At 39.8% G+C, this 17,305-nt stretch overlaps 1 protein-coding gene across 8 annotated transcripts in view; it reads left to right on the top strand.

Annotated features, from left to right (window-relative positions):
- Nucleotides 1-17,305, top strand: part of CASK (peripheral plasma membrane protein CASK) — a 296,314-nt gene that overhangs the window by 11,989 nt on the left and 267,020 nt on the right. For 4 of the 8 annotated variants that reach the window (XM_031981917.2, XM_031981916.2, XM_031981920.2 and 1 more), the window contains exons 2-6: nt 2,747-2,859; nt 4,782-4,887; nt 5,909-5,986; nt 8,061-8,236; nt 14,250-14,321. In XM_031981917.2, coding sequence (XP_031837777.1) covers nt 2,747-2,859; nt 4,782-4,887; nt 5,909-5,986; nt 8,061-8,236; nt 14,250-14,321 — 545 coding nt within the window. Of the gene's footprint in view, nt 1-276; nt 395-2,746; nt 2,860-4,781; nt 4,888-5,908; nt 5,987-6,691; nt 7,061-8,060; nt 8,237-14,249; nt 14,322-17,305 lie in introns of those variants that run through there. The other 4 variants (XM_031981921.2, XM_031981919.2, XM_031981922.2 and 1 more) reach the window with 4 other exon arrangements.

The raw sequence follows: 17,305 nt of genomic DNA, 5'->3' as shown, positions 1-17,305 counted from the left end.
TTCTCAAAAGTAGCTTCGCTGACCTGCTTGTCGTAAACCATACTGGCCGTCTGCACGCCAAATGTTTCTTTATGTCGTGCTCGCTAGCCGCTACAATAGAATCCAATGAGAATAGGAACACGTTCTAACTATTTCGAAAGCATTTACAATGAATACGTACACTGTATCAATAAATGCTGGGAGCTCAATTACAGCCGTCTGTGGCTTCATTTGTAGGTTGCAGTAAGGTCAAATAACGTAATTTCTGACGTTAGTGTGATCCGATTCGGCGACTGCATTGTATCTACAGTGTGATTCGCTTAACTGCACAATATTAAATTAAGTGTAAAGCTCTTATCGTGAGAAAAACTGTTACTACTCCTCCCTCGAAGGAACGTGCTCTCGTATTTGTAAGGTAAATTCAGGTGTTTGTTCAGGTATTCTACTTTTGTAATTCAAATGTATTTACGTATTCTTCTCTTTCCGTGGATACGTTATCTTGTATAATGTATCCTTATCGTTGTATGAATATTACATGAAAATTACTTGTACGACTTTAAACCAACAGAAAAAAGAGAAACAGATAAGGGTAACTTGGTCATTACAAAATAAGTAAAAGCTTCTAAAAATTTTGAAGAATTTTTAGATTTCCATCATTGACATACAAATATTTATTTGCGTATAAAATGTTTTCTGTAACTCAACAGCATATATAACGTTAAAGAGACAATTTTGCATGATAGAGCGATCACCATTAATTGCCTGTCGTTAAGGAACAACAAGATGTCGATAATTTCTTCTAAAAAGTGGAACATGTTAGCGTGCCAGCGGCCTTACCGATTCTCTATAGACTGTCTCGTAGAAAAGCTTTTAACATCGAAAGGCAGAGAACGTCGTTTTCCATAATTCGTTCATCGTCGAAAGAAGATGGTGGAGGAGGAAAAGCTTTGAGCTGTACGAGGACTCTTTATACCAACTTTCTGGACGATCATCGCAATCTTCTTACAGCGCGATGAGATGTTTACCTTGTTGGCGAGAGTTATTCTAGTGACTTATTAATTGAGTATCATTGTCTTATAGAACGGTGCATATCTCGATTATCTTAATACTTTCACTCTAAGAAGACGTTGATTCGAGTCGCCATTCTTCGAAGGAACAATATCATCCTGGAATACTTATCATTCAACGATACACGTTTAATTATTGATATCGTGTCTTCATAATCAAATAAAAATATACATAATATTAGCTCACAATCAGTTGTTCTTCTATCTTAATTAATTTGCAGTTTTTTCTCGTTCTTACAATTGAGTGTTTATAAATAGAGCACGCACAATTTAATCTGAAGATATTTGAGCAGATAAAATTGACATGGTATCGGAAAAACGTATCAGTTATTTTCATTCTTCTTCTCTCAGATTTATAATTAATACGGAGAGAGTTTTTATGAATTTATTGCTTTAGGTAAAAATGATTGTCGATGGAGAATAACTTCAAGTGTTATAATACATACTTTAACAAACTTAAAAATAATGAATATAATGAAAGTTAAGTACGAAATGTTGCTAATTGCGAGAAACGATAATTAGTTTCGACCTTGCGCATAACCAAGGATCCATTGTAAAGATGTTACACTAAACTAGTAACTGAGAAAAGCCCATCTTGATTTTCCTGACTTTATTGTGTTACTCGCGACCCTTTTGCTTTATCTCTGCGCTATAAGCACCAAAGTGCTCTTCAAGAGCAACGATATGATCATTAATAAAGTGCATCGGCAATCTTGGGTTCGACATCGACTATATCTTGTGTAGGCAAAACAAAAAATTTACTTTCTTATGAACTATAGAATCACGTTATTCTTTCTAGCTTTCGATAGAACGCTTAACAATCAATAGAAATATTTGTTAATACTGTACAAACTTAAAATTCGAATTACTTGATTTTCAATATTATTCACACACAACAGAACATTAAAAAAATATTTTTTAGTATTTCGCAATCGTTCAAATTCGACTGATCTCTACAACGTCTAATCAATCCGAATAACAACATGGTGAGATATATTTTTTCGGCTACGGAGGCCAAGTGAACAACATGTTTAATTATTTATAAAGTAACTAACTTTATGACTATGAAACTTTTATTCCATATATCTTTCTATAAATAATAATCTTTTATCTTCCTGAATGTAGAAGATTCTATTGAAACAGAAACATTTATTTCTCTCATAAAATGGTTAAAGTTGCGACGGATTTCCCAGAAGTGTTGTGGAACACATGGATCTACAGTTGAAAACACCGTTGATGTTTAGTTCCATTTAATTCCTTGAATTACGTAAATGAACATTTATATTTCACCCTTAAATGTTCGTTCAGAAGAATATGATCCTCCAAGATCTCCGTTAATCAATCATAAAACAACTGTTAAAGCCGAACTCTCACTCAACAAGATTACATCAATGTTCCTCAACGGAAAATATGAAAGAGACAATTTCCCAATGAAAAGTTCGATAAATAACTTTTATTCACAAAAGTTAACAGTCCCATTCGACGGCTGGTTGCGGACGCGCGGCGAATCGCACGCGTCATCGGCATTTGACGAATTACTCGGCCTGTTATCGGGTTTTAATAGAGTTCGTTCGGCGGGGTCCCGCGCTAAGCCTGATATCGCGTTTACAACGCGCGTAATGGAGCATGAACGATTGTAACGGAACCGCGGTGTCCCGATTATTATCATTCCGGCCTCCCTTCTTTCTTGTTTGTTTCAGGGGCCCATTCAGCGTTGTTCGGAAATGCATTCACCGTCAGACGGGGCAGACTTTCGCCGTGAAAATCGTCGACGTGGCGAAGTTCACCTCCAGCCCTGGTCTAAGTACAAATGGTAAGTCCTCGCGAGGAAGAGGGGGGATGGTGCGCACGTACAACATACTCACTCACTCATACACACACACATACGCACGCATCTTTGGTGTTCTGCCATTAATTTCCGCCGCGGCTGTTCGAAACATAACGTATTCCCTGTGCCTCTTCTCGTTTCCTTGTTTCCCTATTCTCTTTTACGACCTACACACGCACGTGGGCACATCGATGCTCACGGGCACGTGGTTCCGCGCCGCTCATTGTGCAATTCAATAGGAATTGGTTTCGTTGCTGTGAACGTCTGCACGCCGCCGGTGGATCTTAATTTGGTACGTGTTCGAGAGTTTTCGGGAAGGGCGGTAAATCCCGGTGTTGCTGCCGGGATATTTCGTTGGCGGTTCGACGATACGCGAGACATTGTTACTATTATTTATCGGAAGAATGGGGTCGCAGATCGCGGCGGGTAATTGGCACGCGAGTTCCAGTTCAACGGGTGATTTAAGGGAATCATAAATCATTCAAGGGGATTTCAGATTGCGGGATTGCTGTTTGCGGGAATTATACGTGTATATGTGCGTATTCTTTTTTCGTTTTGGTAATTTATATCGATTTTCACTCGTGTAATGAATATTGAATTGAAGTCAGTTTTGAGCAAGCTCATGGTTTTGAGTAATTATGAGAGTTACATGATATGTGAAATGAATGACTCGGGAAAAATGTTAAGATATAGCTTACTTTTTCAGAAATTTGTTACATTAACGAATTATCTAATTTCATAGTTTTCATTTGTAAGTAGCCCAAACGACGATTTATTGTCTGGTTCTGTTGTTACTCTAAATTATTGGAAGCTTCGAAAATTATTAGAACGTAATCCGAGTACTGATAATAAGAATATTGATCTGATTGGTTAATAATTTGTTAGCGTAAAGAGATATCCCGCGTGTCATTCGTCTCGCATCGTCGATTGATCGTCTCGACAAATTCTTTCATAAAATTTCGCGTGGACTGTTATAAAAATACGTAATAATCTACGTGTATAAAATACGTTTTCATTGATCGCAATAGTACCATACGCGTAGTTTATAAATAGGAAAAGAAAAACAAGAATACCGTCACTTTCCTACAAATACAGTGTGGACGTATTATTATAAACGCGCATCGACGAACGAACAACGTTTTCAATGCGCGATAATCTTTACGTAAAAGGCATTCGCGAAGAGAACGCTAATGAGGTAATCATCATGATTACTCGCAGCACGTAAGAGAATCATTGCGAGGAAGCTTTCTAACCGAGTGCTCGTCGCGTATATTTTTATATGTCTAATAATAAATATTGTCCTTTTTGTACACCTATGTGTCTAAGAGCCACGTATTTCTAATAATAAATGAAGAGGAGCTACGTCGTTTTAAGGGTTAATAATATTACGAAAATGCGTCACAGTTAAAATGTAATTCGAAAGTTCGTACACATCGTGGGATTATTGTAAAAATTATACAAATACTAGTCAACTGCCACGAATCACGTTTGAAATGAATGAGAATAGTGTTCGCCAACAAATACCCCTTACACTCCAAACAATCAAACAGATATTTATTATTAATCCTTGGAGTGTCCGAATGATCAAATTCTTTCATCAATATTACGTTTTTACTCGATAAAGGTAATTCCTTAAACGAGACTTCTTTTTATTGAATTTACGTTAGGATATGAAGTTAAAACTGAATGAATTTATCGATATGACCTCGGAGTAAACAGTATTGTCTAGTAACGGGAACGGGCACGACGATAATCAAATATTTACCTTTTGTTTCACACGTGCGCACACATTTGATACTATTCATATCATTGTTCCCGATCATGTTACACTTCGTCACACGTAATGTCTAAAAATGCCCGCGTCCCGCGGTCAGAGTGGAAATAAAGTTTTATAACGCTTGCTGCAGATCTGAAGCGGGAGGCAACGATATGCCACATGTTGAAACACCCCCACATTGTAGAGTTGCTCGAAACGTACAGTTCAGAGGGTATGCTGTATATGGTATTCGAATTGTAAGTATGAAAACAAAAACATCAAGTTCACTCTTGAAACGATTAATGAACGAGACGCGACGGGAACTCCTCGACCACCTTTCATTTTTATTATTTTCCCGATTCTTTATCCGCAGCGAAAACACGTCCGACGTTATTTCTTCGTATTTCCGGCATTCAATTCGAAAATATATCAAGCAAGAGAAACATGATTTAGGTAAAAGCGTCGCGTTGCTCGACTTCGTATTCGCTTGAATTCTTTTTTCAGGTAGCGCCTCGAAAGACTCTTGAAAGATGCTTTCCTGAAGGTAGAAGTTAACTGCGTTTTTATCTCGCGTGTAAATGCGGTTTCGACTATTCCTCTTATCTCTTCGTTTAGTTTCACGACACCTGCTTTTCAAAGCTACCACGTGACCCTGTATTGATTAAACCGACGTTGAATTAATTACACAGAATCCGTGGAATACTTTTAATGGTAGAATCGGGAAGGTATTAACGTGTTTAGTTGAATCATTTCTTGGCAAATTGAGAGATTCGTTTTAAAAAACGAAGTAACTTTCCTTGAGGAACAGCATGTTTTGGTGTCTTTTTCAAGAGTATTCGTAAAAACGCGCAGAAATCATTTTTCAAAATCCTTATGAACCGTTCGTGGAAAATAGTTCTTCGAAAAATATATTTTTCAATGGTTCCAAAAATATTCAATCAAATACGTTTCTCACCCCCAAGTTTTAGGGCTGTGCCTGACACAAAAATAACTGCATATCGCGTTACTTTGTGCAAGCTAGTTTTCGTCAACGTTTTATAAAAATTCATGGATTCGGTGTGATCCCTTATTAGGAGGGTTGAAACAACACAATCGGATATTAAATGCATTTCGAAGGCTTTTTCTCTGAGTTGAAACAGACCAAGTTGCAGTTCGCGTGTAGCTTTTTTTAAGATTATGCGATGTTAGCGCAACGACGGATGACGACGTGTTTTTTTTCTAGACCACCCGTAACTTGTACTTTGTAAACTGTATGTTAATGCTGTGCTTCTGTTTCAGTATGGATGGCTCTGATTTATGCTTCGAGGTCGTTCGGAGAGCAACTGCTGGCTTCGTCTATAGTGAAGCAGTTGCCAGGTAAAACTGATGTGTTATATACGCATAAAATTATACGTGCACCCGAAACTTTCAGTTCAAAGTGTTCCATGTCTTCAATAATCGAATACCTTCATCACGTAGATACATCCTGTGGAATGAATTATCGAACCGTACTATAATTTGCGTTATCCACCGCAGAAGTTTTAAATTCTATACTGCATCCTCTTATGTCGGTGTTTATTTAAAGTTAACTTTCGAACTTTACACTTAAATTTTTTACAGTTCATATGAAAGTTTAATGTCGCAAGGACGCTATAATTAGCAGACTGCTGACACTGGAGGTTCATTTCTTTCGTTAGAGAATTAGCATATTCCGTTGTCTCGATGAAAGATTTCTTGCTCCTAAGACAATGTACAAATTTTATGAATCTTCGTCGTATTGCTCGTTACATTAAACTTTGTATTTATCACAAATGAGGAGATAAGAATATTGATTTCCAAAAGTATCTCTGATCGAACAAGTGAATTGTTTTTAATAGATTTCGTCTGTTAATAGCGGTGCTTTTCGTTAAACCGTAAATCGGAGAAACATCTCCGCGCGATTTTCTGCTTGTCAGCGAACCTCCGCGGTGTTTACGGGCGCTTGCTCCGCGTATCCCGTTTTTTACAAGCAAGTGTCAGTTTCTTGCAGTGATTCCGACCTTCTGTTTACAAAACCGTGTCTGTTAAATAGCAGTAAACTAACCGGTCACGTGACGGACAGTGCAGACGCGTGTCAGGACCAAAACCGTTCGCGGAACGCGTTGTCGAGTTTAGATCGTTGCCCCTGGATATTACTTCGAACATCTGCATTTAGCAGTTTCATAGAGCTGGATTACACAAAAGCCAGAGGCATTTTGATGCTACGATATCGAATATTAGCAAATGAAGCGTTCAACGGATCTCCGTTCATTAACATCCTCTTTAGCAGTTATTTTTACTCGTTATCGTGAAGTACTCCACAACAACGTAATAACACGTGTACAGTGAATAGCGGAAAGTGAATTGCTAATGGAATCTAACTGTCTAATAAAATGCAAATTGCCAAGGAATTCTCAAAACGAAACAACCACGGTACGAAGGATTTCCACTTAACACGTAATTCTTGTTCTTTGCCTTTTACGAGCTATAATTCGGTACTTTCGATTTTATCCACGTTGCATCTACATACCCTAGTTTCGAACAGGTTCTCCCGCAAATCACGCTAGATTGATCTATGAAGTGTGCGTTGCATGGAACAAAGTCGAGTAATTAGTCTTCGTATCTGTTATCGCGTTTGATTTAATAATTACTATATGGAAATAATAAATATTTGAATACGTTGTGATAGCAAGACGTTTATGGAAATACGTGTTATTAAATCGCGCAACGTTGTTACTGCAAATAATCCACGCCTAAGTCCACACGGAGCGTATTATCTTCAATACGGTGATCCGATTACCCAAATAATTCGCCACAGTGAATTATCGTATAATCTTATTACCAAAGACAACATCATTGCTTTCCGTCAACAACGGATCAACGTATAATTCACGTTTCTGTCAACGTTCAGCTTGACACACATCACATTCTCACATTTTTATCTCTTTCAGCGCAACATCGTGCACCGTGATCAATAATATAGCTTTGCACTAGTTTTACTGTATATTACGTCCCAGCAGGACACAAGATTTTCCCCCGGCGTATCCCGCGACAAAATAATAGGACAGCCTTGAGTTTCCAATATTTCTCGAAAATATTACTCCCGGAGATCTCACGTCGTAATCTTATTACCGGATCGCGGATGTTCACGTGACTATGAAAATTCGTTTCCTCCGTTCGCTCGAAGGTCTCGCGCGAGCTTCGCGTGAAATTTCCATATTTCCGAAGAAGCGGCGCGAACCGCGGCCGATACTTTCCTCGGCGCGTGTTTTTATTCGCGCGTTGCGCCAGTTTCGAACGAGCATTAGGAACACAGAGGCGGCCCATTATTTTGTCAGGGTGTGCACCCTCGGAGAACGACACGCGTTTCGCTTTCCAACTTTTCTTCCCTCCGCGGCGTCTCCAGTATATAACCGTAGCTTTCGTTTTCCAGCCATTACATGCGACAGATCCTGGAGGCGTTACGCTACTGCCACGAGAACGATATAATTCATCGTGATCTAAAGCCGCAATGCGCCCTCCTGGCGGGCAAGGAAAATTCCGCGCCGGTGAAGCTACGCGGGTTCAGCGTCGCCGTGCAACTTCAGTCCTGCCAGGCGAACGGCGTCGGTATGTTCACCCACGTTTTTCTCTCCTATCCGTGTTTTCTCCGTGTACAATCGTTCCGCAGGAACGTACTCTCTTTTACCATGCACTCCCGGGGGAACACCACACGGCGTTAGCCCTCTTCAATGCCTTTTTCGTGCCTTTTTTTTCACCTGTTCGCGTCCCTTCAGCCCCCCGTTCCGCGCCTACGAAACGGGAGTCCGGACGACGACGTTCGACGGTCCCGAAACTCGTCTTAACGTTTACGATATCCCGCGGTGATCGAACGAAATCGATCGCCAGCGTTAGTTTCCTCGATCGTAACGCGTTACCGATGGAAATCTTGGAAAATCGGGCGAAACGGATCTTTCGGATAGTTGTCTGTACGTGTATTCGCATTTCGCGCAATGCTTAACGACTGAATACGATATAGTTTCGAAGGATGACTATTTATTGTTAATATCAGGGCGATTAACACGATTGATTTTGAATTATCGAATGTCTCGAACGAATTTAGTTGGAGTATCGGAAATTAGAATTTTATTGAATGCATTTCGAAAGATCGTGTCAATGCTATCATGCGCACGGAAGTCCCAGCGCACCTGCCAACTTCCGCTGAACGAACATGATGTGTATATTGGCAGCTGTCACACATCTGTTTGCATTATATGAATAAGTTTTTCGCGGCGAGTGTATCGTAAATAATCGTTGGTGTTTCAGTCGTTAGTCATGTTCGGTTTATTTCGAAACATATTGAAAAGAAAATGACACGTTGATGTTTGTTTACATGTATTCATTGAAATTATTCTTACATCCTCAAATTATCCGGAAGTATTTGATTGTATGTACATGTTTCGGTATGTCTTGTATAATGAAGTTCTCCATGCATCGAGTTAAGACCCGAGAGCGATAAGATAGCATATCGTTTTCATAATTTATGGCGTGGAGGTGCACGGGCCTAGAATATTAAAGTCGATTAAATTGTCATGTCCTTGCTTATTACAAAACTTTGCAGCTGATATAAAAGTTACCTGCCACTTCCTGCGCGTGAGGAGGTGATTCAATTGATACGAGAATGTTTTCAAACACACGAGAGATTGAGAAAAGGATAAATGTTACAGTAAGACAAATCGCAAGTCCTTATTTTATGTCAACACTGAGTTTCGACACAGAATGAGTCATAATGAGTCAAGTTTTTTGTACCAGGATAAAGTTTCAACGAAATTAATGTTACACGCGTAGAAATACGTTTTTTCGATTAAAGAAACATCGTTAACCCCGAAGTTTTGAAAGCTGACACCCAAAAAAGTTTCTTTCGCGTTGTATTTACTTGCTTTGAAATGAATATTTTTTTCTTTAGAAGCTTTCTGATGTTATACACTGACTCACCTTGTGTTAGTCTGAAACGTGCGATTAGTTTTAAATATATTTTGAAAGGTGCAGAATATTATACTCGCAGTGATAAATTGTCGATGGGGAAAGAGAGACATCGGCTGATTAAATCTTTTAGAAATTGATTGCCCATTGTTTCGGCAGCTTTGGAACTGGCTATTTTTTATCGTCGAAGACACTGATAAAGGACCTAGTAATTACCTGTCGCGTAAATAAACGGCCCGACGCGATAATTGAATCCTTCCTCTTTAACTTTTATAGCAGAGTCGAAGAAATCATTGACCCCCGAACTTTTCATTTATTTCGGAAGAGAGCTAACACCGTTTAGAATTAGTATTGCCTAACCATATCTATTAATCAACGGTATTTCCAGTTACAATTAGTATTCTCTATCAATACCAAAACACAGGTTCGCTTAAAAATTCGAATTTTACGAATATTCGACAGGCGACATTCCATTTGTTCACGAATACCGTTTGGCGGAAACTTTGGGACACAGTGCAAAATTTCGGTAAAATATTTAATGAATAACGCACAGGATCGATCCAACCTTCAATAAATTAAAACTATTTGCCACATTTGAAATATTTCGGCTGATCAAAGCAAACGAAATACCATATACGATAAATATTTGACAATTCAAAATTTCGTTTTGGTTCTATTCGTGTCATTTTCGTGTAAAGTGATTATGCACAGAATCTCAAGTGGTTGATCCAGGAGAAATGGGTTTCACTACTAGATAAAGTGAAATGAGCATAATAAAACGGATACTCAACTAAAATAGCAGTAAAGTAGACGGTAAATGCTTTTGAAAGAAAAACATGCGGAACGAATGTTTTTCACGTATTGTTTAAACGTGTACCGTATCGGGAACCGAAGATTTTCAGCAACGCTTGAACAATACGCGGGAGATGCTCGAAAGCGAACTTCGTTAGGACGTGTAGAGGGCGCATTATTTAGGAGAAAGATCTTAACGAATGTCACCGAGCCGGCCGACCCCATTTTTGTAAGCAGTATTGTAGGCGGGAGCTTTAAAAGATTCAGCGGGAAGGAGATGAGTTTACCTCGGGGTGGGTTAGGGCATCCTAGCCGGCGGCGGAGTGACATATTTGTAGACAAAGCCGATTAACGTCTCGGTAAAATGAAAAGCGCCACTTAATTTCATGAAGAGACGATTCTTCGAAGTCGGGGCGAATAAGAGAGTACCCTCCTGTTTATCGAGTGTCCCAAAGTGTTCCGCCGATATTGAGATAAGTTTTGCATGAATCGAAAATTGAGAATGGTGCCTCGTCGATACGCGCGACGACAGTACATTCCCTTTTTCTTTTGTTTTCTTTTTACTCTCTTTCTTTCTCTCTCTCTGTGCTCATCATGTACACGGGAACAGACGTGTGGTTTTTTCTTTCCCTTCTCTCTTTCTGTCACTTTTTCTTCTTTCCTTTTTTTTTTTTTTTGAATGAACATTCGTCAAGAGTATACTTTCAAAGACACTCGGTGTTTTTGTATCGTCTTTCCGCTGAATGCCCTATTCTTCATTACTGGCTGGCTTTTGGTCGATGATTGGCAGTCGTATTCAAAATTTTTCTCGGTGTTCGGTGTGTGCAGAATGCAACGGCTTTTACGGTTCCTTTTCATCCGACGAAATACAGAAGAAACTATTCCTCCTCGTTACTTTCTTAATGATCATCTTCGTTGTTCTTTGTTCCTTATGATCTTCTGTTGCTTCGATATCGCATGACTCCACGGTAAGTAGCGGTCGCAGCGCCGATCAAAGACACGTTACTCGATCGTTTCGGACCGGAACGTTTCGCTGATTCCGCGGTACAGTAGAACCTCAATTATTCCTGACTGTTAGATGCGGATACGCGATTAATCGCATCACTTTATAGTAATTATACTTACATCGATATTTTCCTAGTGGTTATTCGTCAGGATTTAGCTGTTTGCTTTGCTCGTTCTTCATTTATCGTTTTCTCGCCCCTTCGATTTAAGTGACATCTGCCTGTTTATTTTTGACGTTCACCGAATGCTTCGTAATGCTTAACGTTTATTTTCTTTTATAAAAAGTAGCTCACCATGTATGGAAGATACTTACCTGTCGGGTTAGACTTTATGCTGAGTGTATTAGTCGGTACATTTAGTTAAACTGCTTACATTCTATCAGAATACATATTGGAATTTTCTTTTATACGAAATGGAACAATTCGCTAAACGACTGTCTTCAGTTTCCGTTTAAATAAACAATGTATTGGAGTTTCTTTTAGAACTGAGCGTAACACTTAATTTCATCTTGATGATACAAGCTCGATCTGGTAAAAATGACGTATCGAACTTCCGATTATTCGAATCATTCGCTTGAACAAAATTCACCAGTTCAATACACAGTTCGTTGAATCGGCCCACTAGATTACAGAAGATTAATAAAAAGAGTCGAGTGATATTGCCATTGTATGCGGACGTAGGATGCTTAGCAACGACATTATCGACAGCGATAAAACAAAAATTTATACTCTTAGGGAACGATTACCGAACAATGAAGAGAAATGTGCGCGAGAACGGTCGTTGACTAAATTCTTCGGATAATCGAGGTTCCACTGTATGAGTTGTATCCTCTCGATCGCAACAACATTGAAGCACTACGGGCGGATTAAAGCCAGGTTATCCGTAGATATTCATCCCGTTGAAGAATGAGAGACTGCTTGTTCCATAATTAATCGTTCGCCTGTTCATCTTACAATAGCCGTGGAAAACAAATGTCGCGCGACGTTCGTCTGTATCGCCGTTAAGAGCCGTTGATAAAATGCACTTTGTTGTATCAATCGATCTACGCCCCTCGCGCGGCTACACCGCGTAAATATCCGGATCCCCATTCATGCGCCGTGATTCACATAAAATCAATAAATCATTCAGTCCGAGTGTTCCGCAAATAAAACAATTTCGACGCAGCTGGTATTCCTCCGGGTTAGAACCGATGGAAAACACGGACGCAGATGTAACGATACATCCTTCCTGCAAGATGCACAGTATTGATCCAGTTGTTTGTGAAAGAGTGTTACACAGAATCTAAACGAGTGCTCGGTATCTCGTCACAATCCAGCGTTGGCCGCGACCTCGTCCAAGGAACGCGCAAGAAATACCATTTGTAATTGAACGAGATTTTTTTCTCGGCAAGGAACTGTAATCGTGAAACGATGAAACGTTTATTTATCGTTTTATTTCCTCGGATTTCTGGGAAGCTTTAATTAACGGGAACGACATTTAATTTTACGTTTTTCTTTTTTGTTTTTTTTTTTGTTTGTTTATGCGCAACGACGTTTCTCCTTGGAATATTTGAGAACGCCCCAGGGAAATTCAATGACATCCTATACATATCGCGCATTTATGCGCTACGAGTTACAGTTCAAAGAGAATCAACCGAAATCCGTTTTCGAGTCCTCACTGAAAAACTTTTCGCTGATACGCTTAAAAGTTCTTCCGAAATTGTTCGACCTCGATCCTGCCGTATCATGTAACTTCCCAGTTCGAAATTCATTTAACGTAACCAAGAAAATTGTAAATGTACTGTCTTTGGCTAGAAACGGGTGCACGAGACGTGTGTGAAACTTTTGAATTTTTCAACTGTTTCAGTACTGTTACTGCTTACGTTTTCAAAAGTCGGAAGTTTGAATTCCCTCTGTAATACGGATGAAAAATTTCGGGAGAAATTATTTTTTAAAATGGTTTTCATGTTTCTTTCACAATTTTGCCGCGCGCGAGCTATTAAGGGAAGAGTATTGCGACAATTACTTTGAAACGTAGTCAATGGGGGCTGAGTTTGCGTAGGGCATTATTAAAAATAACGCAACACGAGCATGAACTTCAAAGTTCGATGGAATGAGGAGAATAAAAAAGTTGGAATAAAGGAACATTTGAAAACCAACAATCTAGAGATATTCAATTTTTAACGTATCGTAGTCTGTTTTTCACACAAATTCACGCAACAAATCTGATACCGTCCGTATCGACTTCGAGCCGCGTTGTCGCCGAAGACAATTCAAATACATCGTTCAGTGCGAAACATATCTATTCCGAAACTATTAATTATTCGCGACCTATTGAAACTATCGCGACATAAATGTAAACATCATACAAGAAGGAATTTTTATAATACACAAAGTATTATACCTATAGGTACATAAAAATCCTTCAAACTCGTACTCATTAAAGCGAATAAAAACTATTTTATACGAAACTAATTACCATCATATTAATCAATAAAAATACTAATGTTTAACTAATAAATTAATAAAGAATGCAAAGTGCTTAGTCCCATCTTGTTAGAAACGAAAAGATTTATTAATATAACAAAGAAGGCTTAACATATAAAATGGTTGCTCCCCTTATAAAAGAACAGATCTAATCTGAATTTTTATTCACTTTAGTGAGTCGTTCGAGTTCGAGACATCACGGACCCACTTTTCTCATCCACCCGAGAATGTTCATTGATAATTTCGTTAAGAGAAAAAGAAAAGGAGCAGTGTCGCGTAAAGCGAACAGATAGAATCGCGTGTAATTAACGTTGAGGCACGGCGCAAAAAAAAGAGCACGTCGAAAGGGTCTTGAATGCAAATTTTGATAACTTGAAATTTGGTTTGAATGAATACAGAATGTTACACGACCGAGTATCGGCAGTGTCTGAGCCCAAAGGGGCAGCTCTACTTGAAGGCCGACAGTGAGGGTAAGCCTGACCTAACCTTTAATCATCGCTTCCGCAGGAGCCTTGTATCATCATGCCATATGTATCACACACCCACTGACAAACGCGCGCGCACTCATACGCACATCACACACTCACACGCACACACGCACACACGCATATACGATGTCTCATACGTACCAACACATCTCTCGTTTACACCGATTGTATTATGCTACATCTTAACCCGATCCGTGTGCTCCTATCACGTTACTGTACTCTAGAAGCTGCCACTTGCTTGCTTGCTTGCTTTATTCGCGTATTCAGATTTCAACTACGAGTCGACTAACAAAACTCGTTCCACATTGCAAGCCGAAGTTTCTTTGCGCGGGATCACATCAGTGTTTTCTTTTTTCTTATATTTCGAACGTTTCACGTGCAGCGGTTCGGGTTCGAAAGAAAAGCTCCTTGACGAGAACAACCCTCGCTCGAACCTACTTTATATATATATTATATATATTATATATACATATATATACCTATCATGTATGGCATACATCTTGTTAAATGTTCCACGATTTTTCTTCTACACTAATTAGAGTTGTATAGAAGTTTTCGTGAATTCTTAGGGTAGAGGATAGAACTTTCAGAAATATTTTCGTACGGTACTGTGCTCGGAGGGAAATCGTTTTTGAAAATCAACGGCGCGGATATTTCCGACGCTCTACACGATTTTGTTTGGAAAGTTATGCAAACTCAAGCAGAAAGTTCGGCGCGTTGATTCCAGATTTTGGTAGTCGCCGAGCATTTTCGAAACAGATTTTCCTACCGTATCTGAAAATCTAATATATCTTTATAATATGCTGTTTCACTTGTTCCCCTGAAACTGGTAAGAAAATCACTTCTACCCCTGTTAATCCAGTTACTGTCGTTACTATGCGAACTACTTGAATTCAGTGTACCATTCTTGCAACCATATACATATATAGTTATCTCTCCTAGTGTCGTTAATGTACCATCAAGTTCCATGGATATGGATGCACGGTTGTGTCCATAAACGGAGTAGCTGCACATTGTCGGTATTCATTTGTTTTCCTTGAGTTTGGTTGGGACAGAAAGAAAATGGTAAATAACAGTTCTGTCGAAATCGATTAGATTTCGGGCTGTAGTGTAATTATTTAGCGCTCGATACGCAACGAAGAAGACACGGAGGTATTCCGAAGCGTTTATTTGAAATAAACCGGAAAGAGCAGCGAATTGACTACGGCAGCTCCATCTTTCACATCAATACACGTAAACGTCGACAATAATGTCAAGTACCTGAACTGACAAGGGATCATGTCGAAGTGACGTATGCCGATTTGGATGAAACTTTCACGGGAAATTATTCTCGTAAAAATATTTGACGGGTATTTTTTCCGAGTTTCGCTTCTATTGAAGGAGCAAAACCATCCCTCGAAGTATTTTCTTTGAAAGTGAGAAAGATGTTCGAATATATTGTAAACCATTCAAGTTACAAAAGTAAGACAAATTTGAAGTGTATTGTAACATAATTCAAACATCGACAAAGTTCACAGTACGTTCAGTATATCGTGTAGAGCATTAGAAAATCGATCTATTGAAAAATATTTTTAACACGTATTTCAAAAAACTACTGAACACGAATAATGATACTCCTTTGGTGATATCATAAAATTTTCTCATTGAAAATTATGCTCGTCTATCAAATCGAGGATATTTCTCATGTAAATGGAATAACTTCTAGAATGCTTATATAAATCCCTTCAACAATGCAGACCTTTTCCAAGCGCATTCTTCGAATAGCTTACAAGATGTTTAACAAAATATCTTTCTCACTTCCAACTTTACAAACCCTTTCGAACAGGTCGATACGATTGACAGTCAACAAGAAAAAAAAGCATATACGCGTCAAATAGTTTTGTAAGAACTTGTTTCCGGAGAAGCGTTAAATTCCGCGAATGCCATTTCGACGCGTTCCCTCGCTGGTCGATTGTTCGATAAAGGCGCGGCCCCGAATCGCGCGGCGATTCGGTACCCGCGGGTACTGCGGCCGCTGTTAAAAACGACACAAACACAGGACTGTCTTTCTCTACGAATAACGGCGACGGCGATAAGGCTCTTATCGTTGATGAGACGGCAGAGGCTACACACCCCCTCCCAGATACTAGTGCGCCGGTAACGCTCCTTCTCCTATTTGTCTGTGTTCTTTCGATAGGGCTGACGTCCGCGGGATGCAATTTCCCTTTCGAGGACCTCACCGACGCCGAGGATTCGCTAGTGAGCGACACGGAAGACAATATCGGTACTCGTATGCCTGCCACACTCGCATAGCAACGAAACACACCGGGGGTAGAGACGAGAGGAACCGGCCTCCTTCGAAATTTGTCCGTCGAACCGTTCGGGCACCGGTTTCATATCCGCTCTCGCGAGAAAGCTGCCGCGACTGTCCTGGATATCTCGAAAAAAAAAGAACGAACGGAGAGGAAAAAATTGATTCGACAATCTCGATGAAGAGAGCAGATCGCCGACATCTTATCGATACGTTTATATCCGGTCGCTTTTGCAATCGCGGCGGAAAAATCGATCGGCGATCGCGATGACACGCGGAACACGTCGTGTTCTACCCCCGTGTCGTTTGCTCATGTCAGCTTCAGGACACGCGGTGTCTGTGTAGACTAATGTCCACTAGACCTAACGTGCGGTAGTTTGTTCCTGTAAAATCGTTGTGCAGGTCCGCGTAGTTGACACGTACACGTTGTGTCGTCGAATTGGTCGTTGAAGAATGAAACAGAGAGGCCCGTCTTTCTTTTCGTTTTTTAATTTGTTCCGTTCCCTTGGTTTGCCGTTCGAATCAACCCACCCTCCCACCCTGTTCCCGTTCCAACCCCTTCATCGACGTGTTTCGTTTTGTAGCGTGCGAATGAGACAACGTCCTGCTTCATCGTCTGTAGGGATCCAACGATTGAAGGGTTCATTACGATCTATTGTCTCTCCTTTTTTTCTCT

The sequence above is a fragment of the Nomia melanderi genome, chromosome 3, assembly GCF_051020985.1.
Source record: "Nomia melanderi isolate GNS246 chromosome 3, iyNomMela1, whole genome shotgun sequence".
NCBI classification, from domain to species: Eukaryota; Metazoa; Arthropoda; class Insecta; order Hymenoptera; family Halictidae; genus Nomia; species Nomia melanderi.
Note: the sequence above shows the minus strand (reverse complement) of the source record. Positions and strands in the feature narration are given on the sequence as shown.